The 27,710-nt window shown below is 41.5% G+C and overlaps 1 protein-coding gene across 1 annotated transcript in view; it reads left to right on the plus strand.

The window, feature by feature from the left end:
- The window catches only part of LAMA4 (laminin subunit alpha 4), a 102,981-nt gene that overhangs the window by 8,992 nt on the left and 66,279 nt on the right, over window positions 1-27,710 (plus strand). The window contains exons 2-3 of the mRNA XM_054195025.1: window positions 14,629-14,730; window positions 26,038-26,162. Of these exons, the coding sequence (XP_054051000.1) occupies window positions 14,629-14,730; window positions 26,038-26,162 (227 nt within the window). The remainder of the gene's footprint in view (window positions 1-14,628; window positions 14,731-26,037; window positions 26,163-27,710) is intronic.

Raw genomic sequence — 27,710 nt, forward strand, 5'->3', positions numbered from 1 at the left:
GAACCCATATCTCATGTGAATGTTTTATGAGGACTGGGTGGAGGGTGGTTAACGAGGAAACAATGCAAAATTATTTATCCCTTTTCCTGTAAATTGCCCTCCTTGTAAAAATTTGGCATTTTGTTTGAAAAAGGGAAATCAAATAGCTACCTTTCCAACTTCAGATTTTCTTTTTCCAACAGCGAGCATCTAAGAGTAAGTATTTTACTTAGTGTCTGTAGTAATAAGTACATTAGAGCAGAGGCCGGTATTAATCTCTAATCCTTAGCCAGCTTGCAGACAGCTAAAACATTTTAGCCCTCCCCCTTTTTGGAGAGGAATGCCTTTTAAGCAGAGGCTTTGTCTTTCCCACTGTATATGGAAAAAATGACTATGCACTTCTATGGAGAATGCCTAGCTGAGAAATGTTTATGTTGGAACCAACCCCATCTCTGTTGCTGAATGGCATTTTGTTTTCCACTTGGACTGGGGAAGGGGTAACAGTCTGGAAACATTTTCAACACAGGAAATTTTTTAAAAATTAAATACAATTACTTAGTCAAGGTAATAGATCCTGTTGTTGCTCTGCATAAAGCCATCTGGCTTTCAGCTATTGCTTTTTTTTTTGCGGGAGTCACCGTTATTCTGCCACTGCTACAATGGAGACGTGCACAAGTCCACTCAAGGAACAAGAATGCAGATGACAGTGGACAGAGAAAGGAGGGTTCCTTGTCATTTTTGTCTGCTGCCCATGCCCTGCTTTGCCTATTGGTTTGGGGATTACCCATGTACCATTAGCCATATGCACTCTCCCTCCGACTCCTAACTCTACTATGCAACAGGGAGAAACAGAGGTAACTTTTGTCCTGTATCTCCCCCATCAGCAGGATTTTACCTAGAATTGGAGCAACAAGTTTCAGTCTTGCTAGTTTTAGTTTTAGCAGTCTCTGAGCTCTTTGTCTAAAACTTCAGGAAGGCGGTTTCCATCAGCATCATAATCTGTTCTTTATTATCATCACAAATAAACTGCTATTTTGAAAGGAAATTTTGGTAGCTCCTCAAGTGATACATAAATATTGCCAGTTGTCATGGATAATTCAGCAAGTGAAGTTTTAAAATTAGGCTGTTATTAAATTAGGGTGTTGTCCCATCTCAGTCAAGGCAATCACAATCTTTTTCAGAAAATTCTGAGGACCGTTCAACCCCTTTGTATATATAAATGATGGAAATCTTATGGTGTTAAGTTGTTGCTTAACACAGCAACAGTTGGAAAACCAGATTAAATTCTGTCATCAGATATATTCTTTAGCAGCTGCAGAGTGGCTGGACACAGTGTGCATGGCTCCAGACCAGCTATAGCCCTGTGCCCCCAGGTGAGAGCATCACTGGGGGTGATAATATTGAGATCCACGCACAGAAAGGACACTAGTAACAGAAAATAAGGCTTCATTTGTTTCATCACTCATTGAACAGTTCATTTACTGAAAAATATTACAGATTCAAAACCAGTGTCACTGATTTATTTATTTTATGTTTGAAGATTCCAATTACTGAGCTTCACCAAAACACACCACTGCAGCTTTAATGAGCATTTTGTATCACTTACTTACCTAGATAACCCCATTATTATATTAATTTGCCCAGATCTATGGAAAATGCACCCAGTGAGACTTTAATTGTCATTGAATCTACCAATCTCAGAATTTCATTTAAAAAATAAGAAAATGCAACAATATTGAAGGTTTTCACTGAATGACTATTTCAGCAAGGAGTTTGATTTTACATTTGCAAGCTAAATAACAAAACAGAAAGCTTGTTATTGTGTAATTGACATAATTGCTTCAGTTTTTAATCACATTAAGTGCAATTAGAACTGAGATACCTGTGAAGATAAGTGGATAAAAAAAGATTACCAGCATTGTGCCCAAAACTCTTCACCAACTTCTGGTTAATTCCTAATTTGCAACATCAGTGGAGCACTGGAAGTAATAAATATTTCACAGTTAACAATGTCAGAAATTTAAGAGAACAACACAGGAATTTAATGTACTACACTAGCGTACTTCTTATAAAACTATCATGAATATTGATTTGGAGACTAAAAATGTGTTCCTCTCAGAAACGTTTACAATTTTAAAAATAAATTTGAAATTGCAAATGGCCAATTTGCACGAGGTTTCTGCCCTTGAAATGGTAAATACTATAGAGTGGCTTTTTGCATGCAGACAGTTCTCTAACAGCTGTAGTGTCCTATTAAATGGGGCAATTAACTGTCTAGCTATGATGTCACACACCAAATTAATTTCTCCAGTAATAATAGTGAGAATGTGACCTTTCTAGTTCAGAAGAATTTGATACTGTAGACCAGAGGTAATGAAGGCTTATAGAAATTATAAATAGAGCTTGGAGGCCTAAGGGGAAGCTGGTGAGCAAGCTTGTTTGTTTTTAATTCCCTAGGTTTGTGAGGCTTCAAAGCTCAGATAAATTTAGCAAAAATTGATGGAGAAGAAATAAAATTGCAGGGCAGATGTCTGCTTTTTTTTGCATGTTGTGGAGTACCTCACAGTGTAGAGCAGGACTTCTGTCCGTCTCTCTTTATGATGGCTTTGGTGGTAGAGCATGTCTGGCCAACAGGTTCGCTCTCCAGAGAAAGACAAAGATCCCTCTGAAATGTCACTTCACAGGAATTTATAGGTTCAACCAGAAAGGTAGTCTTGAATTTGCTATTACTCAAGGCCTGGGAATTTGAAATCCATTTATTTCTTCAAATGATAACTTAAGCTGAAGTGAAGTATGACAGCTCTTGGAAAAGGCACCACCAGGGCATTTTATTTTTAAAATTAGTTATAGTTTAACTCAGTGGGCAGAAGAACCCACAGCAACCTCTTCCACAGCCAAGACCTGGTCTGGGAAGATGCATGTAGCAAATGAAGAGAAATGAACAGGGGAGGTTAAAAGGGTAAGTTATCAGCAGAAATAATGTTATTTGTACCTTCAGTAAGAGCTCCGGCTCTTCATTTGTTTTTTCAAGAAGAGGAAAATGTTTTAATCATTTTATCTAACAAAAAAAAATGCCCTGAAAGACATTTTAACAAAAACAATTTCTATATCAAATAATTTTTCCATATTTATATTTCCTTCCTCTTATGAATTGAAGAAAACAGATTTTCCTTAATTATCTTAAAAGCTCTCCTACAAAGTTATTTTCAACTTTTCATGTGAAATTTTAACACTGAAATGCAATTCTTTTTTTTTCTCCCTACCCTCTTTGACTAATTCTTTTCATATATCTGGTATGCTTTGGCAGTAAATCCTTGCAGGTCACTCATAAAAATTGCCCTCAAATACCAGATTGTGGTCTATCCCTTAGAAAGGATGGAGAAAAAAACCGGGAATGACAGCACAGTGCCAAGCAGTGATGTGTAAATATGCAAATGGCTTTAAAGTATGGCTGTTTAGCTGGAAGCCAAAAAAGTTCTTTCAGCACTGGATTAAAAAAACTGGAAGTTTTGGGTCCAGCAACAGCTTTATATTCATTGCAGGCATCTGAAACAAGCAAATCACAACTACCAGAAATGTCTGCCTCTGTGGGGATATTCATTATTCCTAGTGGTTCTGAATAGTTCTCTTAAAAGACATGAAGTTGTTGACTTGTGTCACTGCTGCGGATTACATTGGGTACATCTGGAACACTATAATCTGGGATTACATTGTGTACACCACTGCTATAGGTTACATCATTGGGTACATCTGGGCATGGTTCCAGGCATCCAGCTCCAGGTAGCCGTGTTTGAGCAGGGGGGTTGGACCAGGTGACCTCCAGAGGTCCCTTCCAACCTCAACTATTCTGTGATTCTGTGTGACCATGGTCATTATTCCACTTTACAGATGGAGAAACTGAGTGAAAAAATAATGTTCATGGTCACACAAGAGATCAGCGAAAGAATGTGTTTTCCTGAGTCCCAATATTGTTATGAATGTAGTTAGGGACAGAAGAGCTCAGGCATAGAAACAAGGTGGTGATCTGTCCAGGGAGAAGGAATATTTTTCCTTACGTTAATTTCAAACAACACAATGAAGCCATTGCTGTGAAGATGTTAGTAGATTAGAGGTGAAGGGTATGTCATGAAGTGGGTGAGTGACTAGAACCAGGTGCAGGGAAAGGCAAAGTGTAAAAGAGGAGTAGGAGGACAAATGGAAAGGAGGACAGGGAGGACACCAGCATGAGTAGAGAACAAGGCAGCAGCAGAAGGGCTGTGGGAGCCAATGGGGGGCAGGTGGAGATCCACAGCCCATAAAGCCCATAAGCGTAATGTTCAGATGATCCATTAATAGAAACAGCCCAAGAGAAGTACCGAGGCCTCCCCCAAGAAGGGCCAATGAGCGGCCATCTCATCTGGTTGGCATTTACTGTAAGACTGTTTAAATGACATTCAAGCCTCATTGCCAACAAGAGAGATATATAATATAGACAAGACTAAAAGGTAACCTATAAATAAAGACTAGAGTGAATGTCTGCTATAAATATAAACTGAGGAGCCATGGATTTAATCAATGCCTCACTATACATAAAGAGAGCTATTGGAACATGCTGTCTGCAGCAAACCCTTTATTGCTACAAGTACTCACTACGCTTTTGAGGAAACTGTAACTACACAAATCTCTATCCATATGATTATTCTTTCTCCTTTGGCAAATTCAAATTTTAGAGACGCAAGAGTCAGAAGAAATGGATAAAAAATTATTTGCAACTATATAGTTATATTGTAAAAAAGGGGCAGGGACATGAACGACTGTTAGGACAATACCAGAGCTATCAATAAGTACTTGTTTATGAAGAGCCCAAGGACACCTTCTAGAAATATTTTTCTCTCTCGCCTCAAAAAATCAGAACAAAAGCAGAAAGAATTTAATTAGACAAATTTTACCCCAAGTCATACACTTTACATAGGATCCATCAGATCCTTTGTCCACATGGCATACCATAGTTAGATCAAATGTAGTTGTAGAGATGGATCCTTTTGGAATGTTGGAGGAGTAAAATAATCAGTGTTTAAATACTGCTATCTGTTATCTCACCCATTTCAGCTGTCGAGAGACAGAGACCACCCTCTCTGCCATAGAAGGTATTATGGTAAAAAATGCAAAGAATTGCTCTGCATTTCTTGGTTACACATTGTTGGCGATCTTGTGAACAGTCTAGTGATCATGTGGGGAACAGATGAGGATAAAAGCTGTGAGGAAGAGTAGCAATGCCAATTAATATTCAAAGCAGCAAATAATATTAAAAGCACTGTTTTAATGCAGTTATCGGTGACTGTCTTATGCATTTAGGAAACATTAATCAGGAGTCTGATCGTACAGAGGCATTTGGCAGCATGTGATGCTGTGTTCAGTGATTTGTTATCTCCTAGTTATGAAATGTAGCAAGACAGTCTTTCATGGTTAGCTATGCTGAACAGGAAAGGCAGATTATGGGCTGATACACGCTTCTCAGCTATCTTACATGAGCTACTGTACCTGCAAAACATGTACTGTTTCCTGGGGACAGACAAAACCAGTATAGTTCTAACCTTTATCAGTCAAATTAATCCCAAGACTTACTTGACTGTGCTTCTCATCTGTAGTTAATATTTGGTACAAAAGCATTTCCAGCAAGAGCTGATGAGCCAGTGAGTTCCTCAACCACAAAAGTGGAAAAGTCTGGGTGGGGAGTATACCAGAGCATCACACGCTGCCTGAATGGGCAGAGCATTGGCTGGATAAGACATCAGATGGGGATAAAAGCTTTTGGCAGTTCATCCTCTGCCAGAAATAGGGCTTCGTCTCCACAACTTAAAGGCATGTCCATGTAGACCATTCAAACCAGAGCATTAATTAATAAACACCCTATTAGACTGGTAAACTCAGTCTCTGATGGACCCAGTGCAGCTGCCTATGCATTCAGAAAAGAGGGAAATACAACCAGGCATTTCTGTCTGCTGGCTCTACACAGCCAGTGCAGTTCATAGGTTTTTTAGTGAACGTGCAAGTCCATCCAGTCCCCTGGCACCAAAGCAGCAACCAGCATGGCTGAGGCAACACCAGGGTCCTGCAGAGCAAATATAGTTTATCCTTTCCCCTCACTTAACCCTCATCCATTCCCATACACACACACACATGCTTTTGAGACCCCCTGTAGTCACAAGATACTCCTAAATACTATACATGCTGAATGCTCGAGCAAAAATGTAACCTCCAGCAGCTAAGCACCTTTTCCAGAGTCAGCAAAGTGCATGGTGGCTGTGCTCTCTTACAGAACCCCCAGGACTCCTGAGCATGCTGGTCACCTGCAGCATGTGCCGGCACCGAGCTGCAGTTGCACACAGTGCTTACCGTAGGATTTTGTGATGGATTTTGTGTTTTGGCAAAAATGGAGAGGGATTTCTCCTGCGGGTCACCAAAGGCAGGAAGGTCAGGACAGTGGGGCGCAGTGTTATTGCAGCTCTTTCTGTTTGCATGAAGTTTCCCAGTAGACTGAAGAAGAACTAAATCTTTGTGTCTATGCTTATGAAAAACACATTTTTGACCTGAAGAATTTGAAACGTCTGTTACTGTGCTCCCAGGGAGCAAGAAATGACCAAAAGTCCATCAGTCTACAACTGGCAGTCTGGATTTTAAAAGTCCATGTTTAAATGTACTGGAAGTCAACTATGTCCTGAGCTGAAAAGCAGATGTAGAAGTCATGTTGGTGCCTTCACTACTTTCTTGCTGAATGAAACACCAGAAGCAGACTCATATATCTATCCAAGGTAAAGAAGATTGCTTTGTAGTTAATGCTTTCCAGGCATGATAAAAGACACACAATTTGTGCCTACCCAGCGTGGTCTTAAGCTAGGATGTCTGTGGAGTCAAACACTTTGTTTCTTTACATTCCAGTTTGGCAAAGCAGTGTTTTTAGTGCAGCAAAAAGTGTGCATTTTGGAGGGAACCAGAAGGTGTCCTTAGAATGGGGTCATGCTCCTTTCTGTGCTAGAGCTTAGCTGCATAGTTATTTGGGGAGTTTTACTCAAGTCACTATCTCTGGAGATTGTCAAAGTCACTCACAGCATCAGAGCTCTTCTTCCCAGCTGTATCTACAGTGCTTAATTGCAGCTTGAGTCAGGAATGAACATGACAGGCAGGGATCAGTTTTGTTCTTTGTAAAATGGGATAATCTTGTATCTCACAAGCATGTGTTAGAACTAAAGCTTGCAGTGAGCACCAAGTATTTCGTATGACAATACAAAGTTTTAATAATTTCTTACAGATTTCTTTCCTAAATATCTTCTATGCTGCCCAAAGCCATCAAGTTGAAGTGGGACTGAACTACTATCAGCAATAAAATTAATTTCCAGAGAGCAAATGTCCAGTGGCATTCTAAAACTCTTCTGAAGAATTATAGTTTTACCAGAGGTGCCAGCATATATACATGCTTTGTGCCCCCCAAAGAAGATAAGCATATGTCAGAGATGGGTCAAAAAGATTTTGTCTGCAGATTTTTGAATGCACAAGTATTCAGTGAGGAAGGTAGCATCGGTGCAGGGTAACTTGATACACCTCCTTTGGAGAGCTACCTGCAAATATCAGAGGAGACACTATCAGGACAAAGGGAAACATCCCGTGATTACACTCTGAACTGGCCAGAATCAGCCTAAACTTAAATGTAGAAACAGGATCGTTTGGGTCTGTCAGACATCAAGGTTTATCTGCTTTCTCTACCTGAAAGTACTGATTGGTGGCGCAGACTGTCAAGAGCTTTTGCACTTCTCCAAAGGTACAGGGTGTCCAGCAGTTTGGCCAAGTCTGTGGCATAGCAGCCATAACATGAACACTTCTACACAGCACAGCACACCTGACATGGGCAATAGGCTTCATCTCCACAGACTTCAAATGCAGTAGAGAAGCCTACCCATGAACGAGCCCTGCAAGCCCCCCTTTGCAGTCAGTAAAGAGCAACAGGAACAGCTGACGTACTTTAGATGCATTTTAGTCTAGAAGGAATTAAACCATACACAGGGTGTCTAGCTGGCTTCTTCCCATGTGGATGTCTCCATGTTGATGACTCCCAGCCTGCTGTGGTTTGGGCTTCCTACACACGCAGTCCCGCCGCCCAGCTGTGGAGGCTGCTGGCCAGCATGGCCCCGCACTAGCACGGCCACAGCTGTGTTAGCACAGCACTGCACCTGGGGCACGGAGGTCCTCTGGGGTCCAGCCTGGGACTGTCTTCATGTCTGACATAGACACGTCAGGTTGGGGCCTGCTGAATGCTGAAAATCTGGTGTGCTTTCTGTGAGCGCTTGGCTGGGGATTGAGTATTTCTGAACATGAGGACCCTATTGTAGGTGAGAAAGGAATCTCTTCAGAAAAGAGTCCTACCTATTCTGAGGAGACCAGAGAAATTGGAATTGTTTCAAAGTAGAGGACTGCTTTCTTGGAGTTGTTTCTCTAATGTTCTTATTTATTACCTAAATTAAAGTACTGGGAGATATTCAAGCAGGAAAACATCTTTATTTTTAGGAAGGGCAGTAGCTATTTATCTCAAGCTGGCCTAAGCAAACAATCTTCAAAAATGCCTCAGAACGGTGGCTGCCAATTGCAAATACTTCTCATAAAAAAATAAACAAAAGCAAGCATGTTTGGGTAGGGTTTGGAAACGTCCCCAAGGAGCAAAGGGCTGTTGTTTCCATGACAATGCCATGCACTTCCAGCAGACTGGTCTCTCTCTAAGATCCAGGTATTTAAAATGGGTGGAAGATGTTTAGAGTATTCATTCATCCCTGTATGGCAAAAGATGGAGCGCTTCAGGAATATAGTATTGAGTCCTAAACTTCTGTTTTGCTAAACCGTTCCTTGCAGAAAACCATTCAACCTTGATGGGAAACTGTCAAGAAGGGAAGAATCCATTGCTCCACTCAGTTCGTCTGATTGTTTTCATCAATGCATTAAAAACTTGGGCTTTATTTACTTGTGTCCTACTTTGACAGATGTCTATGGCTGATATGATGCCTGTTATATCAGAAAGAGGAGCAACATTTTTCTCTTTTCTTTTCTCTAGGCTCTGAGGAGAAGATTGATAATATTCAAGTAGAGTTTGTTTTCTTCTTTTCTTTCACTCCGTAAGAGACTGTGAGGACTTTTGAGGGTCCCACAGTTCTGAAACCGTTGATCAATTGATGTCAAGAGATAAACATTATTATGCAAATAATTCACAATATGTCTCATGATTCTCCATAGATGTTTCGATTGAGAGATAGCCTATCACACCAGACTTCACAGTTCTCAGACTGACTCTCTTAGGTATATATCTTCTGACAATATTTTTACCACCTTTACAGAACAGGTCAGACTGCAGAAATATGGAAACTTGAATGCACAAAAATCTTTTTAAAATGAAGTTATATGTCCAATGAGCTTGCTACACTATCAAGATAAAGCAGGTGAACAAGCTGTGGTATGTCATCTTAGACAGAGATAACTATCTGTGTATGTTCTTGACCATCACTAGATGACAGGTAATGAGAATTAATTTAATTCTCTTCCACCAAAGTCTAAAAGAGCATGATCAGGAACAGTTACTATGACTTGGGTAGCGTACCAGAAATTATGCTACAGTCAGTTGTTTAGCCTCTTGGCATATGAAGAAGTTGTGTGTGAGAACTGCCAGAAACTAAAAAACGTGCACTTTTTTCTCCTGGCATCAAAAGTCACCCTTCTCCAAAAATACAGGTGTTTGTGACACAGAATATAACTACTTTGCATTTTTGCAGGTAGATTTGGGATATTAGCTTAATTAAGTTAATTTTCATTTCATCACAAGCACATGAGTTCACAGGATTCAACTTTGCCCATGCTGCACTCACTTTTACTATCCTGAACCAATCTTTGAAGTGAGGATCTACTAAGTAATACTGTAATGTTTGATTTTTGCCCTCATGTCTGAACATCCATGCAGCCCACTGAGGATCCTTCTCAGACCTGGAAGGAAGCACACCTTTTGACTCTATCTCTAGCAGCAAAGAGCATAACTCTGGTGGCCAGCTACAACCACGTCTCAGCTGACACTGAACTTACTTAGCAGTGACTTGGCAGCTGATGTGCCATGACTGCTACTTTGAGTGCTGCTTTTCACTTTCAGTTCCTCAAGTTCACCAGCTGTCTCCTTTTTTACAATGGTCCTGGAGACAAGCACCGTCTTTTTCTTCTGGGTTTGTTTTGGATCAAACATAAATGAGATTCCTCGCCCAAGACTGGTAGGCATGAGTATAATGAATATAACAAAGGCTGAAATGTCTTAATGTAGACCATTTAACCCTGAATCGCATCCCTTCTTGTACCCCAGTACTCAAGAGAAAACTCTGGAAATAACAAACACTGGTGTGGATCCAAGGGAACCTTTTATTGTAGAAGAAAGAGACCCTTTGTGCTTTTATATATCCACAGGAAAGTCACAAGTTCCAGTACTAACTAAAGAAACATACCATGTTTTCTTACCATTAGATGAGCGAGTCAATGGCTACATCTGAATTACGGAATAAAGAAGTGTGGGGACCTCCTAGTCAAGTAGCGTAACACAGCCCATGTCCACATGTTGAAGCTCTCTCTGTGTTTGTCCAGAAAAGAGCAGTCCCATACAGACTGTCCTAACAGAAGCCTTGCTCTGAGCTGTGCCTGGACACTGCAGGGAAAATCACAATCTGTCAAAAAGCAAAATCAATGCAGAAAGTGAACCGTCAGTCAGTATGGATGTACCTGAAACCATGCCTTGCCCTTCTTCAGCTGGCTGATGCAGATGTAACCACAGAGAACACTCTGTGTGTGTTACCAGCACAACACCCTTGGGAAAAGCAAGACAGAAGAGGCAGGGTCACAGCAAACATACCTGCCCCGGCACGGCTGCACCACTACTGCTAGATGGCAGCAGGGAAGGAGCAGGGACCTGATTCTGCCCTCAGTTACGCAGGCACAGATCAGGAGCAGCTGCACTGAAACTGGTGGAACTGCTTGAATATAATATGGGAGTAAACTCATACCCTGTGTATGTGGGTTGTATTCCATCTTCAGTCCCATCTTGCACCCATACCAGCAGAAGGGTCTGAAGAAACAGAATGACTACAGGCTCCACAGCGCTTTCAGCACTGCAGCTGGTTCTTGTTTTTAAGAAATGTATTAATTAAATCCAGATGCAAGGGCAGGGGGGAAAATAAATGCACCATGGGTGTAAAAGATTTTCAAGAGTTCAGCAAGATCCACATTAGATTGGACTTTTCAGCTTGAACTGGAACAAACGTGTCCCTCGGGAAAAAAAAAAATCTAATAATTGTGAAGACATAATTGTTAAAGCAGACCTAGCATTTTGGCCTACTAATTGTCTTCACCATTCAGAAACAGACAGTGGACGTAAATGTTCCTCACTCAATTGCCTACATAACAATTTTTCAGGGAGGATAGTTCCATTTTGTTCCAGACCTGTTTATGCTTTGTGTGCATAATTTTGTGCTCCCAGAACATTTGGCCATTTGAATCCCTCAATTAGCTCAACACTCTGACACTTCTTTTTATAAATATGATGTTGGCTCATGCCCTGGAACAACTAACCGATCACTCCATTATCACTAGTAGGGCAAGGAGCAACAAAAATATATCAGAATAATTGAGAATGCCTGAGAAAACTTCTGAACCCAAAGGAAACAATCTGGATCCCATTTTCCCCTCATTCCCACTGCCCTCATAGCATTGATTGTCAATACCTCATTTCTGGTTTTAATTGATGCAACCCATGGTTTAAAATACTGTACTAAAATAGTGAGCATCAGCACCTTCCAAGTTTTTGTGATGAATGGAATAATGAGGGGAAAAAATGTTGCCAAAAAATACCCAGGTGACTTAGGAGCCTGCAACTCAGGGGGCTCTGACCGCGAGAATAGCAGAGGCACCCAAAACTGAGGCAGATGTCTTGAGGAAATGAGAAGTGTGTCTGCTCAGGATAGGGGGTAAGCTGGTTCCCAGTGGACTTCAACAAAGACTGTACAACCCTGCCCGTGCAGCTGGAACCAGTGACATTGCACTGAACTGCACCCAACTTGTTCCTGCTGAGTGAGTGGACTAGATGAAAGCTCACTCATGGCTGGAATGCATACCTTTAATTGAAGTATACGGGAGATGATCTTTATGGCTGACTGAAGGATTGTCATAGACACTTTTACACACACTCAAACATTTCCATTGTCCACATTCACCGTTGCAAGTAAAAAATTATTCTGCTTGAACCTGCAAAACCAAGAAAGTCTTTGGGCAGACACTAATGGGCCATCTAGGACCACCCACTAGCTGAGGGGCACCAGAGAATATAACATGCCTTAGATCTATATGAGTGGAGAGAAATATTGCCAAGACAGACACTGGGATAAGAATCTGTTTTCAATTTAGAAACTAACTGTCTCCCTTCCACAGTGTGTGGCGTAATCATTCAGCTGAAATCCTTAGTCTGGTGGGAGCCAGTCCTACAGCTCTGTGTTATGACTAAACAACTGAAAGAAACAAGCATTACAAATAGACAGTATTTCTGCTGTCCCAAAGTGGCTGTGGTATGAAGGCTTTTACTCCTAGGAGCTATTATCTAAGAAAGTGTTTCCAAAGCAAACTAGATAAAATATTCTGTGTAAGAATGGTAAAGGCAACTGAGTTTTCCATTTATGTTCATCTCAGCTTCTCAGAGCTCTCTGGGATAAGACTGGATTAATGATTCATTTGTAAACCTCATTTTTAAATCTTGTTGTGAGTCATCTCGTAAGATACATTATTTTCTAAACAAGCAGCTCATCTGGCTGGACAGAAATACCTACCCACCCTTGAGAATGGAAGCTAAAACGCAGATGAATCTCAGGGCTGCTGGCTCTTGCTACCTAGTGCTCCACAGCTGTATCTACAGCACCGTGCAGATGTACGGGTTCAGGTCCCAGAAGCAATACGGCCATAGCACTGTGCTATGTGTTAATTAGCCACTGCCACCATCACAGATAGTTAGCAATACTACTCATAGGCTAGTTTTTGCAGCTACTGGACGTATCACTGCTCACAGTGGGCATGAGAAGCAATGGTTAGGCCAGTGCAGAAAATAAACCATCCTTTATTTCAGGGCAACCCAGGAAAATGAGTAAGAGGGAGATACAAAGGAAATCTAATCCTAATTAGATGGGTACAATATAATAAGAAGCCTCATACCTCATACAAATGCAAGCTATGCAAGATCATACCCTTCTGATTCACTTGAACCTCCCAATTTTCCCACTTTTTGCAGAAGTGACCTCAAGAGACACAGAATACAAAAAGTGCTGCAGAGGCAGCCACAAAAAGTATTCCAGGAGAGCCTGGCATATGTCAGGCTCTGACAGACACCTCAGGGATAGCGTTTGTAAATGCTAGCAGAAACAGGGTGTGGTAAATAATTTCTGGACATCTAAATGACATGCTAGGGCCTTCACATCGGCTCTGCAACAACATTGCAAGAGTTAGGCAAGGGTGAGAGATTTAGGATCCAAAAATTCATGAGTCTGCATGGATCTAACACCATACATGTGACACGGGGAGGCTGCACGGGGTGAGCAGGTGCTGCCTGAGTAATAGAAGTTACTCCTGAGGTCAACCTGTGCGTGGCTCACCAGCTTTGCAAACTGAGATAGAAGTTCCCCAGTGGAGAACAAGAATTGACACCATGACAATAAATATATAATATATCAATATCAAGTGAAAGCTATCCTCTTCCTTTTTATTTTCCAGTCTTAATGGCTTTGTTTGTGTTTCTGATTCCTCATATTATTGCTCTAATTAGTATTTGAAAGAAGGTGATATGGATATTTACAATCTTCTGTTTTGTTTTGGTAAGTTATCAAAAGTACTAAATTATATACACCTGGCACAGCCTCACATTTTAGAAATAACAAGAAAATTGTACCTTTCATGCAATCTCCCCCCATTTATTTATTATGTCACATGAAGAATGACTGAAGAACTGTTGTATCTCCCAGGAACAGCTTGCTTCCTGGAATGACAACAGATTATTGCTGGCACATCTCACCAGCCCCACAGCCAGAGGGACAGCCCTGCTTTGGTAGCTTCTCACAGCAGCCAGCCACCTTCCATCTTTGTAGATACGCATCTGTCTCCTCTAGGCTCTTCATCCGAAGCTCAACAGACCTTTGATGTAAAGTAAACTTTCTAAAGCTTTTCTTATTTTAAGTAAAAGCTATTCCTTTCCTATAAATACACCCTTCTTTACCGAATAAGGATCATCATTTCTAGTTAACTCATCCTCTAGTACAAAATGCAGTAAGAATCTGCCGGCTCCTCACCCGCCGGCAGGCACCCACTGCTGGCCAGGGACAGGACACAGGCAGGAATGCTGACTGCTTAGATACTGTAAGGCCAAATAAAAAAGCAGCACCAGGGCAGGGAGTGAAAGAACAGACTCGAGTTCAGCAGCGTGTGTGTGGTCTGCTACGGTGGGGTTGTGCAGCGCGCTCTGGGGAGACCTGACGGTTGTAATTCTTGCTTTCCCCTGCCTCTCAGCCAAACCTAACTCTCTGAATACGTATGCATTGGAAATACTTTATTTTTATTTTTTCATTGCAGGAATGCCAAGAAGGATTTTACCGTACCAGCTCAGGAAAATGCTCTCCTTGCAACTGTAATGGCAATGCAAACAGATGCCTTGATGGATCTGGAATCTGTGTGGTAAGGAATTCCTGTCTTCTCTGCTGGTCCCTCACTGAATAACAGTACCATTTTCATTCTTTTTAATGATAACATGAACCCTTTTACCTTCTTTCACTCTTGCATGAGGCTTCACATTGAAGGAGATATTTCCCAAGCAAGAAACTACAGGCTGTGGTTTGACTCTTCTATTAACACCAACGCTCAATTTCAATACACAGCAAAAGCAGTGTCTGTACCACAGGAGCTTTTTGCTGAAGGGCAATCTTAAGTAGGGCCAAGATCAATACATTAATAAGATTATCCTGGCCAGATTTCATTCTCACTTACTTAAATTATCTCTGTAGATTCAAAACACTTCCTGCATGCAGTATTTGTGAGAGTCAGTATGCTGGGGAAAATTTTTAGACCATCAGAAATGTGGAAAGAGTTTTGTATGCCCCTGGAGAAAAATGTATAAATTCAAACACATTTCATTCTCCCCTTTATGAATACAGTGCTGTATATCATATAAACAATTTACAATGGTGAGTGACCCCTGTGAGTGTATATACATGTGTTATCCATAGTAATTCCGCTGCATGGCAGCCTCCTGCTGTGAAGGAACAACACTAGGAGGTTGAAATAATACACCAAGGGAAGAGCCTGTTGAACTCCGAGGTAGTATTACAATTTCCCATATGTTTGGTCGCACTCAGTACCAGCTCATAGAGAAAGCTGTGAGTTAGTATTAGTAGTTGGTCACTTGTACCTCCAGATCAAAAATCAGTCCAGTAAAACTTACCCCAATTACAAGTGGGCAATCAAAGCAGTAATACACTAAAAAAAAGGGATGGAAGTTAATAGTGCAATGTATCTGAACCACATAGCAAAAGCTAGGCACTAGTCTACCCTTTACAGGCTTGTAAAGCACGAGTAGAGACCAAGCTCCTTGCTCTGCCATGTGTTACTTTTGACAAGTCATAAACCTTTGCCCTCAGTTTGTCTCCTCATAAAATGGCCTGATAATATTCACATACTTTGCATCGTTGCAGCCTCTATCAAGTTTTCAGTTATACAAATACGTAAAGCCATGCTCCATGGCATATTTCCTGCCATTTTTATTCCTGTGGGAGGAAGACAGTGCAGCTGACAATTATCATGGCTTGGCCGTAGCAATGTGCTTAGGATTGGCTACTGTCTGCAGAACACATATTGGCTTAGTGTTTTAATATTAAATTTTTAAAAGTGGTTTTACACTGCCAGGCATTCTGTCCTGGTTTGAGTGGCCAATCTAGCCCAAACCATGACACATTCCCAGCTATTCTCTTTTACATGGCTTTTGCTCATGGGATGATTATCCCTTTAGTGACAGGTGACTATGATGACAAGAGGGAACTTCCTATGGAAGACTTGAGAACAAGGGAGTGAGCTCGACAAATGTCTGCTTCTGATGACTCTGGAAGCCAGAGAGTTTCTGGAGTAGCATATATGATATAGGGAAGTGATTAGATCCTCAGTTTACAAACACAACAGAAGACTTGTTTCCTATCTGCTACAAAAATAAGGCTGATGTCAAGGGTTGAGGAAAAAAAAAACCCAAAGAAAAACAAAGTTACCGTATCAGCAGGAAATAATCTGAAAGTATATGTGCATTCCTGACTGGCGTTTCTCCGGGATACTAAACTCTCAGAATTCATCAGGTAGTAAAGAACAAAACTAAGAGCTGAACTCCAGTTTACTGCTTGAGTTCAAATAAGCCATTTGATGGCTTATCTGAATGATTTAATAAGCCATTAAGCTCAGGCCATTTACTTCTGAATAAAGAGGAACAGTGAAAAGGCTTAAGTGAAATAAGAGCGGAAGGGAGAGGGGAAGAATACGGTACAAGGAAAGAGCAGAATGAAAAGGGGCTTTGAAGGTTTGATAGCATAAAACAGAACTAGATATGCCCATGGGGACTGCAATAAGAGGACTTCCCTGAGGATTTGGAAATTTCCAGGGAAGATCAGAAGACTGATGGAATTGGTAAACTGCAAAATGTGACTGAGAAAGCCTGGTAGAAGAAAAGCTTAGAGAAGGAAAGATGTAACTTGAATTACAGCAGGAAGAAGCATGTTAGATGAATGAAAGCAAGTAATTTGTGAAAAGGAGACTTGATGGTTGATAATGTGATTTGTATTAGAATCAGTGGACAAAGCAGCCCTCCCTAAGGACCAATCTGGAGAAGTCAGGAATGGATTTGGCCAAAGCCTGCTGCGGGCTGAGGCTGGGGCAAATACTCCGATATAATACTTGAATAATTCTTGCACCACCACACCTGACAGTAAAACATAATAGGACTTTCTGCATTCAGTTACCTTTTAATAGGCTGTTAAAAAAAATATAAAATAAGAGATTCTGTATTTATCCCATATTATTATACTTGTCATCCTCCGTTTCTATCAGTATAAACCTGCTATCTCCCTGCTTCTGAGATGCAAGAGTGCTCTAACATTTTATCACTTATGGAGTCTCCAGTGGCACCACATAGCATAGATGTGACCGAATGTCCTTAGCAGAAGATCTTTAGAAAAGCTGATGTTGCCCAAAGCAAAAAGTTTCTATGTCCACATGTTTATACACACAATAGAATGATTTAAACATGAAAAAACCCCACTTTTTTAAAGCTAACTCTGCTAACAACAACAGAAGACAACATGAAAGTAATAATAACACTGAGTTCAGTTGGTAGATCATGATTTTTTGCAGTTGAAGTAATAACTAAGCTATAACAACTCAATAAATGAACACGGCAGTATGAAAATGAAAAAAGTACTCTACGTCAAAAGGGATGAAATATAAGGGTCAGACTCCATACGCTGCTCTAAGACCATCATATTATGCAAATCCTCCAAATCAATTTGGCGAATGTAGTTCCCACAGCATACAAATTAATGAAATTTTCTTTGGCCTCTGCCCCGAATTTGAAATCAAATAAAATTAAACCCCTATTAACGATACCTTAGGGTAAAGTACTCACATCTTTAATTTCTGCTGACATAAGTATCTATCTTAGGGTTCTGTTTCAAACCTTCTCTCAGCTTACTCAGAGTGTAAATCAAATCCACAAATCTTTAAAAGCTTATTGAATGACACTATCAATGAATCAACTATCTCATTAAGTAACCAGACAGAATAAATTATTGCAGACAGAGCCTTTCTTGCATAGATGCCCACATAAAACTGGTGTAGAAATCAATTATATTGTCCTGTGATTAAAACTGAAGAGCCACTCAGTCCATTTTTTCAGTATAGAAAATCACCCAAGTGTTAGAAGTAGAGCAACCAGCACGGTGTAAACTCCATTTATGATATAATACAATATAGATGTCAAATAATGCTTCATTTCAAAGACATTATCTGGTGATGCATACCAGGCTAGTAGAGGAAGATAAACCAATTCTTTGTACTGATTTTAGACTTTTGACTTTTAATGTAACTTTCTCAATCCTAGCTAAAAGAAGAAAAGGAAGTCACTTGTGGACCCTCTAGCTTTTCATTTTGGAAACATGCATATATGTGATGTTACCTGGGTGAAATTGTAACAGCTGGAAGAGGCAGTCTGCAGACAGAGTGATATGCATTTCTCCTGCATAAATCCCATCGGGTTTTACTGCTAATAAGACATGGAAATATGAAGGGAATGTTTTGCCTCCTTTACCATCCCCAGACCCTACACACCAGCGACGCACAGCTGAGCCATTCCTTTACAGCACCTCCATTGAGGGTTCAACATTTGAAAATTCAGACATGGGAGTGGGCTTCAAATGACTCGATAGCTGAGTAGAACATCAGAGCAGCTGTGATGGTCAGCTCTGAAATGACTGGTATATGGGGGTGAACCAGCTTGTCTAAAGCAATGAGCTCTGATACCATATGCAAGTAGTATAATGGTCAGGGCTTTACCATACTGAAAAATATGACTGCATACACTAGGGAAGGAAGTTGGTTGAGGTGACTGCAACGTACTATCGTAATGACTACACAACACAATAAAACGGATTGGAAGGTTGAAAGGATTTAAAGGTCACAAAGCTGGATATCCAGGCAAAACATTTGTTGGACTGAGTTATCGGTGTCCTTCTTGATGTTTCTACTGTTAATGGAGGCTAAGTCTTCATAAGTACATGAAAACACATAGAGTAGAAGAAGCAAGTCTGGAGAGAGCACCATAGCAGAAGGTGAAGGGTAAATTTGTTGGTGTCTACCTAAAAATCGCTAAGTGTTTTGTTATCAACTCAGTCCCATATTTTTGATCAGTATGTATATAAGGCATCCAAAGATTACTTGGAAATAAATAAATAAATAAATAAATCCTTTTTGGAACAAGACCAAAGGATCATAATGGTGGAGAGGATAAATTTGCTGATATCCTTTCCAGCCTTTTATGGAATTTTTTACAATGGAGAGTATTGTCATGTAAGTGATTTGTGTTTAAGCGTTTGGGTTTACAGCTGAGTGGAAAGGTTGGAACGGATTTGGCAGTTCTGCCCGAGAGGATAATATGTTCCGCATGATTGCCAAGGCAGGTCTGGAGAATCGCCAGTGGATCTACAACCATCCATCAAGCACGAGTGAAAAGCAGCAGGGAGCTAGCAAAACTCTCCAGCTTATTAGGTACTTCTGGCTTCACAAAAATCCTTGCAGCCTACAGCTCACTGTTTCTTTCCATAAAGATGAACTACAACTATCTATAGTGACCTTGGTGATACATGTTTGTAAAGCCAACCAGAGCTACAACGGTCTGGGGCTGAAATGCAGCCCTTCTCCAGGGTTTTGGTATGCAGTAGTTGTCAAAAGCATTACTGTTAATAGTGTCAGTGCCTCAGCTGTAGATATATCTCTCCCTTTTAGCTATGTTTTAACTTAGTAGTTGTTGTCCTAACTGTTCTACTATCGAAAACTTGCAACAGTGACCCCAACACGCAACCACTTTGTTTCCACTCCCTGTGCAGCCGGTAGAAGAGGCACGTAGGAAGTAAGGCCAAGACTGCAAGGAAGGGCTGCCTTTGCTCTCACACCTGCTCAGCTGCATTTCCCACAGTAACCTAAGACAAGTGATGGACTTAGAAAGTAGAGGGCCAGGTGGTTCTGGGAAGACATCAACTCCCACTTCACTCATTCATACAGGACAAGCTCTAAAACAAAAACTTTGACATAGAGGGCGTATGTTGACACAAACTGGATCAGAAACTGAGTTTTGTTGCTATTCTCATTATTTTAGGTTGACAGTTGTCTTTATTTTAGTAAAAGTTGCACAATACTTAGTGTTTCTTTTTAGTGCCTCATCTGCCATAAGGAATTCTGAAAACTAATACTGCATCTCACCCACAGTGGCTGGAGAGACAAGGCTTGAAATCATAAACCTTAAAGAAGAAAAAGTTAAAACATGTAAATCTCCTGGCTTTCAAGTCATTATGGTGAAGTACTTTTTTTTACTACTAGTATTTTCAGACAGCAATAAGTTCTGGCATGCTGGCATGGGCAATACTACACAGTTCTATAACCTCAGATAGGACGACATCTCCCAGATTTGAGGAAGTCTGAAACTACATCCAGATATTATACCTCAGGTCAATCTCTACTGGCCCAGCAATAAATACAGACAGACTACACAGCAACATAATGTAAACCACTTGCATCTCTTTACCTATATAATTTATCTATTCTTGTGCAATCTTTCTTCATTAACAACCGATACAAGACTATCTCTCAGAAGAACAATAAATAAGGGGGAAAAAACCCAGTTCCTGCTATATTGTAAGAAAGACTGGTTTCAGCTGCAAAGGAATACTTAGAATTCTTGACCAGGGCCTGAGGACACTTCCAGATTTCATAGACAATATTTCAGAGCCTAGGATTTGGGGCGTTTTTTTGTTGTACTAACTTCACTAGAAGCAGGTCTGGGTATTAATTTTTTTTCTCTGGAGAATCCCCATACTGCCACTGCCCAGCATTAGGTGCCTAGTGCAGGTGCTCTGCACCACTCTGTAGCATGTCCTGTCTTTCTCCTTTTAACTCCAGAGGGCAGACAGAAAACTGGTTTGCTATCTTAGTTTCCTAAGGAGGAGGTCCAGTCTACCTAAACTGCACTTAGCCATCCAGTGAAATAATCTCTCTAAAATAACTGCCCAAATGGCACATTTAATGAAGCGGGTGCCTTTGAAGACCATTAGAAGGAGCTCTTCTCTCTTAAATTCAGGTTCCAAAATAAAGGTGGGACAGATTCCCATCTCTTAGATTTTCAGTTTTCTTAATTTACAGAAAAACATGTTTGTCTTTTTGGTGGGAAACTACTACCATTGTCTGAAGACAATCAACAAATTTGTCATTATTTCTGCACAAGCATATTTACTGAGTAGTATTGCATCACACGAAGTGCTCTATGGTCTCAGAGTAGTGGTTCCAGCTTTACTTTCCAAACAGATGAGTGCAGGAGCTCAGTGCTGACAAGCATTTCCAAGCATCCCCCGATAGCATCTTTTCATGAGCTTTTCATGTGTGTAAAGTATAGATAGTTACAGTAAGGGCCAGGTAGAAATGCTCACCCTGATTGATGGTACTTAGTGAGAGCAGAGTAGTAGGACCAGCTAAAGCTAACGTAAGAAACTACACTCCAGCCACTCTCTTGTGTGACCAGCTCCTGCTGGTGTACCAACGGATGAATGATTATATGCTGTATCCTCACATAGAAGCTTTTAGAAGCCAGGCTGCTATTACTTTAGATTACTTCCTCTGAAGCTGAAGTGTCCACGAAGAAGGCACATCTCTGCTTTGCCTTGACTTTTGCTTTATGAAAGTAAAGGCTGTAATAACATGGGCATATGGAAATAATTTAGCTTTATTTCCACTTACTGTAATTGAAAACATAGTTTACCAAAAGTACAGTATTATAACACCTAGTTGCAATACTTTTAACTGCATGGTTGTATCTGTTTTTGTGACCTTTACCATGTCTCACTCTGTTCTGTAAAAAGACAGGCAGCAATTTTCTGCTAGCTTCAGTGTTTGATGTCCTAAGATACATATCAGAGTATTTTCTGGAGATTTTTATTTCAGTCTTCCTTGTTTTTCAAAGGAAAATGAAACAAAAACTGTACACTGGATTTCTTTATTGAAAAAGTAGACACCAATATCAGTAAATGTTTCCGCAATTTTGTGAGTACATTTGAACAAACCACTGAGACAGGGAAGGCTGTGAACAATCACGTCCGATTTATGACATGAACTGTAAATGATACCTTTCATTCTAAAGTATGTATGAATACCAGGACCAAGAGTAGCCCTTGGAACTCCTACAGCAAAGCACTTCTTTAAAATCCAATTTCAAAAAAATTGTCATAAATGGAATTCCATTTTTCCCCTCATCATTACTTCTCCATCAGAAGTGATCCATTCAGAAACAAAACACTTTTCTCAAACTACCAAAGCAGTGCCTCCCAGCGCTGAGAATCACCCATGAGCTGCAGGGAGGGTGTCCTCCCTGCTGTCAGAGATGTCTCATAGCCTTATTGCAGTCAGCAGTTTTGTTGAAGACGCAAGATAATGGAACATAAAATATAAGGGCACTTTTTTTATCACTGTAAAAATATGATTCTAAATACCCACAGGACTTTTGACTTGCGAAATACATAATCACTAACCAGGGAAAACTACAGAAGTGCCTCAAGGTCTCAGCTAACAGGGTCTTTGGGGTAAAAGGGCCTTTTAGCACTTCTCTTCAGTTTAGAAGATGAAAAACACTGCAGATTTAAGGAGCAACATCAGCTCCCCTGCTGCCCTGCTCTCTTCATCACAATAGTATCTGAGCTTTGGAAACCAATAATGGATTTATTCTGATAACGACCATGTGCTGTTTGGAGAGATGAGGACAGGAGAGGTGAAGAGAGTTGCTCAGAGCACAGATGAAGAGTGTGATGAAGGCTACAGCTGCATGCAGCCCACCTGAGGTCTCCGCCAGTGCTTCAGATACAGCATTGCTCTTTCTCTTTGAGCGCTCAGTGCCACGCTCTCATCTCTCTCTTGTGGTACATTAAAATCACTTTTTCTTTGAATAATGACAAATGCAAACTATTTTTAAAACTGTGTTAGCCTTCCAGTGCCTTCTGGCTCACACCGTGTGCCTCGCAGTTAGTGCACTCTTGCAAAAGAGGAGTGCAAGATCTGGACATCTCCCCAGCAGCTGCCCGACGCTCTGCCGTCGTTTGCTCTCAGCTTCTCTGCTCTCACCAAGTTTCATTCCTCTTCCTCCTCCTCCTCCTAGTCAAGCTTTCTGTATTTTAGAGGCTTTTAGTTAAAATTATATTCTGGTTTTCTGTATACTAAATACTCTCTTTACAGCAAATACTACTATGAAAAACCACCTTTAGCTCTAGGACTATTGGTGTTTAACATATTTAAAGATCGATGGTAAAAGAAATTGACTTTTTTCCTTTCCTTATCATATTTTACCTGCGGTAGAGTTCTTTGGCCAAATCACAGCTTTGCAGAAATAAGTAATTGCTGTGCAGTAGGTTCTGTATGACTATAGAAAATGCAGCAACATAAGCAAAGAATCAAAAGAGAGAATCAAAACCAATCTGAACTAAATTAATGAGTCCTAACTGGAGGCTTTAATGGGATTCAAATGAGGAATATTGGCTAAAAAAACTTCAGATGTGCTTTCACAAGCATGAGTGGCCTTTACTGAAATTATACTTTTCAATGCAGATTGATGATATCTGGACACAGACTTGGGGGCAGGGGGGGAGGGGAGGGGGCGGAATCTATGTTGCCAGGACAAAATTCTGCCACTAAATCAAAATTACAAAACTTGGATTCAAAACACATTTAGCAATGCCTATGCAAGTGAAACTTGACTATTTGTTTTCATTAAACGTCTTCTCTAATCACATTTCTCTCTCTTCATACTCTCTTCTTCAAAGTACACGCCATGGTTGGAGTAGAAAATGAGTTTCAAATCTGTAGGGACTGGCTCAGATGAAAAATTAGTAAACTGAACTCACCCACCCCCAGGCTGGTGCTGCTGAAGAAGCTCTGACCACAAAGAGGTCAAGGCGCCCTTTGCCCTGGGTGGGGGGAGCTCCCTCCTGCTGCAAGTGCTCCTGAAATCCCACACCCAGCTTCCCTGTTATTCCAGGGACTGCCAGCTGCTGACAGCACAGCAACTTCTGTGATGGGATTAAATGACGACTGGAGAATAAACTGGGGCACCGCGGTCATTTCCTCGCACCTGCGCCAACTCCGAGCTTAGCACACGAGGCTCCCTGCAGGGCCCGACCAAAGGTCTCTGCAGCCCATATTAGGTCTCTAGCAGTGGCATGGGAGATGATGTCTGGGGAGGGCACCCAACCTGGCCCACTTCTGAAGTCTCTGCTCCATACCCCACCAACATCCATTTCCTGAATCCTTTCCGAATCCACTTATGAATCTGTGGCCCATTCATTTCTCTAGGAAACCCTTTTTTGCCTCGGCAAACAGAAGTTTCTCACCTTCTGTGTAGAGAAGTACATTTTCAAGTCAGTGCCCCCCAGCTCTTGTATTGCAGGATTCAGGTGAACGGTTGTCTTGCGTTCAGCTTACTTACCAACTTTGTAATTTCACGTAACCCAAACACACCCTCCTGTCAGCTTTCCATTCGTAAAAGAAACTTTCTTCAGCTGCCCTGAAAACTTAGCTGGCTTTTTTGAAAGTCCAGATATGTTATGTCCTTCATACACTTACTTATTTGCACCATTATACAGCAGGTTAGTTTACTGACTCAGATGATGCTTAGTCATGTACTCAGAGATCATCTTCTTTATTATAGACACTGTCGTCTTACCAGGGATGGAAACCATATCCATCAGTCTGCAGTTTTCATGATCCACTGTTTGTAGGTCAGAAGAGGAAAGAATCAAGCACGCTAACCCAAAACCACAGCAAATATGCACTGACAGAGTAGTTCTCCACATATTTCTGCCACAGAGCTGACTCCTTGCTGCCTCAAGCCCTGCATAGCTGTTTGCATCTGTACTGTATGGGTACAAAGTGGTGTAAATGGAGAGTTCTGATTCAGGGACATTGTAAAATTCATTGAATAGTTGCAAGAAAGAAAAGCACTTCTGCACTCGTCCTACTCTTTTAAACTAACTCGGTGAGACAGATAGAATTCGGAGGTTTGTGGTTTTTTGATGACAACTTGTTGGTATTTGATGAAGTGGAAAGGGGGATGGGATTCTGCAGGAGTCCTGCAGTGTGCAGGAGCACTGTTCATGCACTCTGCACCAGTCACCCACCGCCTTGCCACGTGCCACGGGGAAAGCCCACATAACCTGTGGGATCTAAGTGCGTCCATTTGTAAATCAAAAGATGTAACAATGCTTACTTAAGCTTGCAGGACTTACAAATTCTATTTAGAATTGTTTACAGCAAACAGTGACATCTTTTTGTGATTGAAAATATTATCTGAGAGGGACAATTTTCTACCTAGCATCATGAAATATTTTGAGACAAATATTCTATATGAATTACCACAGCTTGATTTACTTTCATGGAGCCCCAACAAGATCAACTGGTGGCCAATTTGCCTCTGCATGAGGAAGCATATTTCCTCACAAACATTAAACTGTGGGGATGAAACTTGCTTATAAAGTGAGTGACATTTTGCACAGTTGCTCTGTATTTTATGAAAGGCCACTTATAGACAACTCCTGATTCCTCCCTCCATTAAGAGGACCTCCTTTAAGGCTGAGAACAAAGTGTAGTGATAACACATCCCTTCATGCTGTAACACTTTTCATCTCAGGAGAAAAACGTCAGAGACACTGGTGTATTAGCCACCATTTGCAGGCAGATTCCCCCGATGCTCTTTTCCAGTCATCAAGTCCAAGAAGCAGCCTCGCTGAAACTTGTATCTAGGCTAAAATCTCTTGATAGTATTTACCAGCAGATATTTTTCATTTTGTTTTGGTGTTAGTAAAAAATTGCACAGGCAATTCAAAACAGGGCTGCCGGACACACCTGAGTACCCCTGACATCTCTCACAACAGGCAGTGCTGCTTTTGCTCCAGCACCTGGCAGGCACATATGTCCGTTTTGTCCTGTAACACACCTTGCCAACACTTGCTGGCTGGCCAGTGTAATCATTTATAGCACTTTTATTTGCAGCAGTGCTAGCTGGTTTGGCTGCATCTGTCAGCTCCTTGAAGGGTCGGGGTCTGGCATCAACCCCAATTCTGCTTGGCCGGGTCTTCAGTTAAATGATTTCTTTCTGAATTAGGCAGCACCTCCGTTTAACTTTCACCACTCTCTCTCTTCCCACTGAAGGACTGCCAGAGAAACACAACAGGACAGCACTGCGAGCAATGTCCGGATGGCTTCATCGGTGACGCCGTCAGAGGAGTGCCCACGTTCTGCCAGCCCTGCCCCTGCCCCCTGCCAGCACTTGCCAAGTATGTAACGAGTGTTTGTTTCTCTTTGATATTTGGGCTGGCTTTGGCCCTTTCCAAGGTGCGGTCAGCATCCCTTCCTGCATGCAGGAGACAAAGGCTGCTGCCTTTCTCAATCAGGGGAAAATAAGAGGACTTCCAGCTGCTCAGATTTATAACCACAGGAAACAGCATTTCATTTAGAAGGTGTGAAATATCCTTAAGTGCTCATATCACTTCTTACCAAGAGGGAGGGGAAAATATCTGAGCAAATTCAAGTTTGCCCTCTTTTATGTAGAAGAGATTACTCAGCTGGCTAGTTACTTTTAAGAAAGCCTTACAGACCAATTCCCAAGGAAGGTGCCATCAGGGATGTATGTGACTGATACAGACAGGCAGACAGAAAGATGAAACCACGACCTATGGAAGATAACCACAAAAAGCAGAGCCTGGCAGTCTACTGAGTCATCAGCAGATGGATCTGGTTAGTACAGTAACAGTTAAAAGGGCTGGAGGACCCTGTGGCAGGTACGGTGCCCCTTCAGCTGATGCCCAGCTACCTTTGGGCAAGAAACTCTGAAGCCTGACAGAAAACCAAGACCAAGCCAAAGAGCTCCAGCTGTTATCCACTTTGTGCCTTCAGAAGAAACAAACAGCTACAAACTATGACCAGTTATTAGAAACTGTTAGTGGTACGCCAGTAATGCAGGTGAAAGAAATTATCAGCTTCCTCTTGTTTGAGGTCCGTACTCTGGGAGAGGCATCTCTGCAAATCCCACTGTCGTGCACAGAGGAGATGCTAGTAAATACTTGCCAACGGGTTGAAGCTATTTTTTAGTGAGCTACATACTCCCCTTGTGTTGTTTCCTATTTTGCTGTCAGCCGGGCTTCTCAGCAAAGGGGAATTTCCTCACTGTATTTGTTTGCTGTTGCTATAGGATTACTCATACAGCCTTAAAGTGGGATGAGCTGCATTTTGCTCAGCTGCTCAGTGGCACAGGCTCAAAATGGCAATGAAGCAAAATCACTCAGCCAAACTCACGCAGATCACCTCTTGGCTTTTGCAGTGAGCTGCAGATATGTGAGGAGGGCCATGGGGTGGAGAACAGCCATTGTTGAAAAACTGCAGCTTTGCCTGGATTAGAGAGAAAATCCTCCAGAGACAGGGAAAGAACCTGGCTTTGCTCATATGTAGAAAGGTTTAGGAGTGAGTGAGCTCACAGACAAAGCCGATCGCTTCCTCCAGTTTCAGTAGCATCTGTAATGCCAGAAATAGTAGAAATACAACAGTCGGAAGCAGTGCTTTTTCCGTAGCAAAGGAAAGTGATGGTTTTTTTAACCTGTTGGGCACAGAGCAGTCACTTGAGAGAGAGAGCAGCTCTCTCAACCACAACCTGGGCTGCATGTGCCTGAGGCACTACCGCGGGATGAGACCCAGTCCCTACCCAGCACAGACAGCCAAGCGAACATCTAGGCTGTCCTCCCTATGGTGCGATTTGACAGACCATGGCCAGACTTGCATTCACCGAGTCCTACAGCCCACAGGGCTCTGCAGCAGTGCCACCCAGCTGC

This window comes from Rissa tridactyla, chromosome 3 (genome assembly GCF_028500815.1).
Source record: "Rissa tridactyla isolate bRisTri1 chromosome 3, bRisTri1.patW.cur.20221130, whole genome shotgun sequence".
Classification (NCBI taxonomy): domain Eukaryota; kingdom Metazoa; phylum Chordata; class Aves; order Charadriiformes; family Laridae; genus Rissa; species Rissa tridactyla.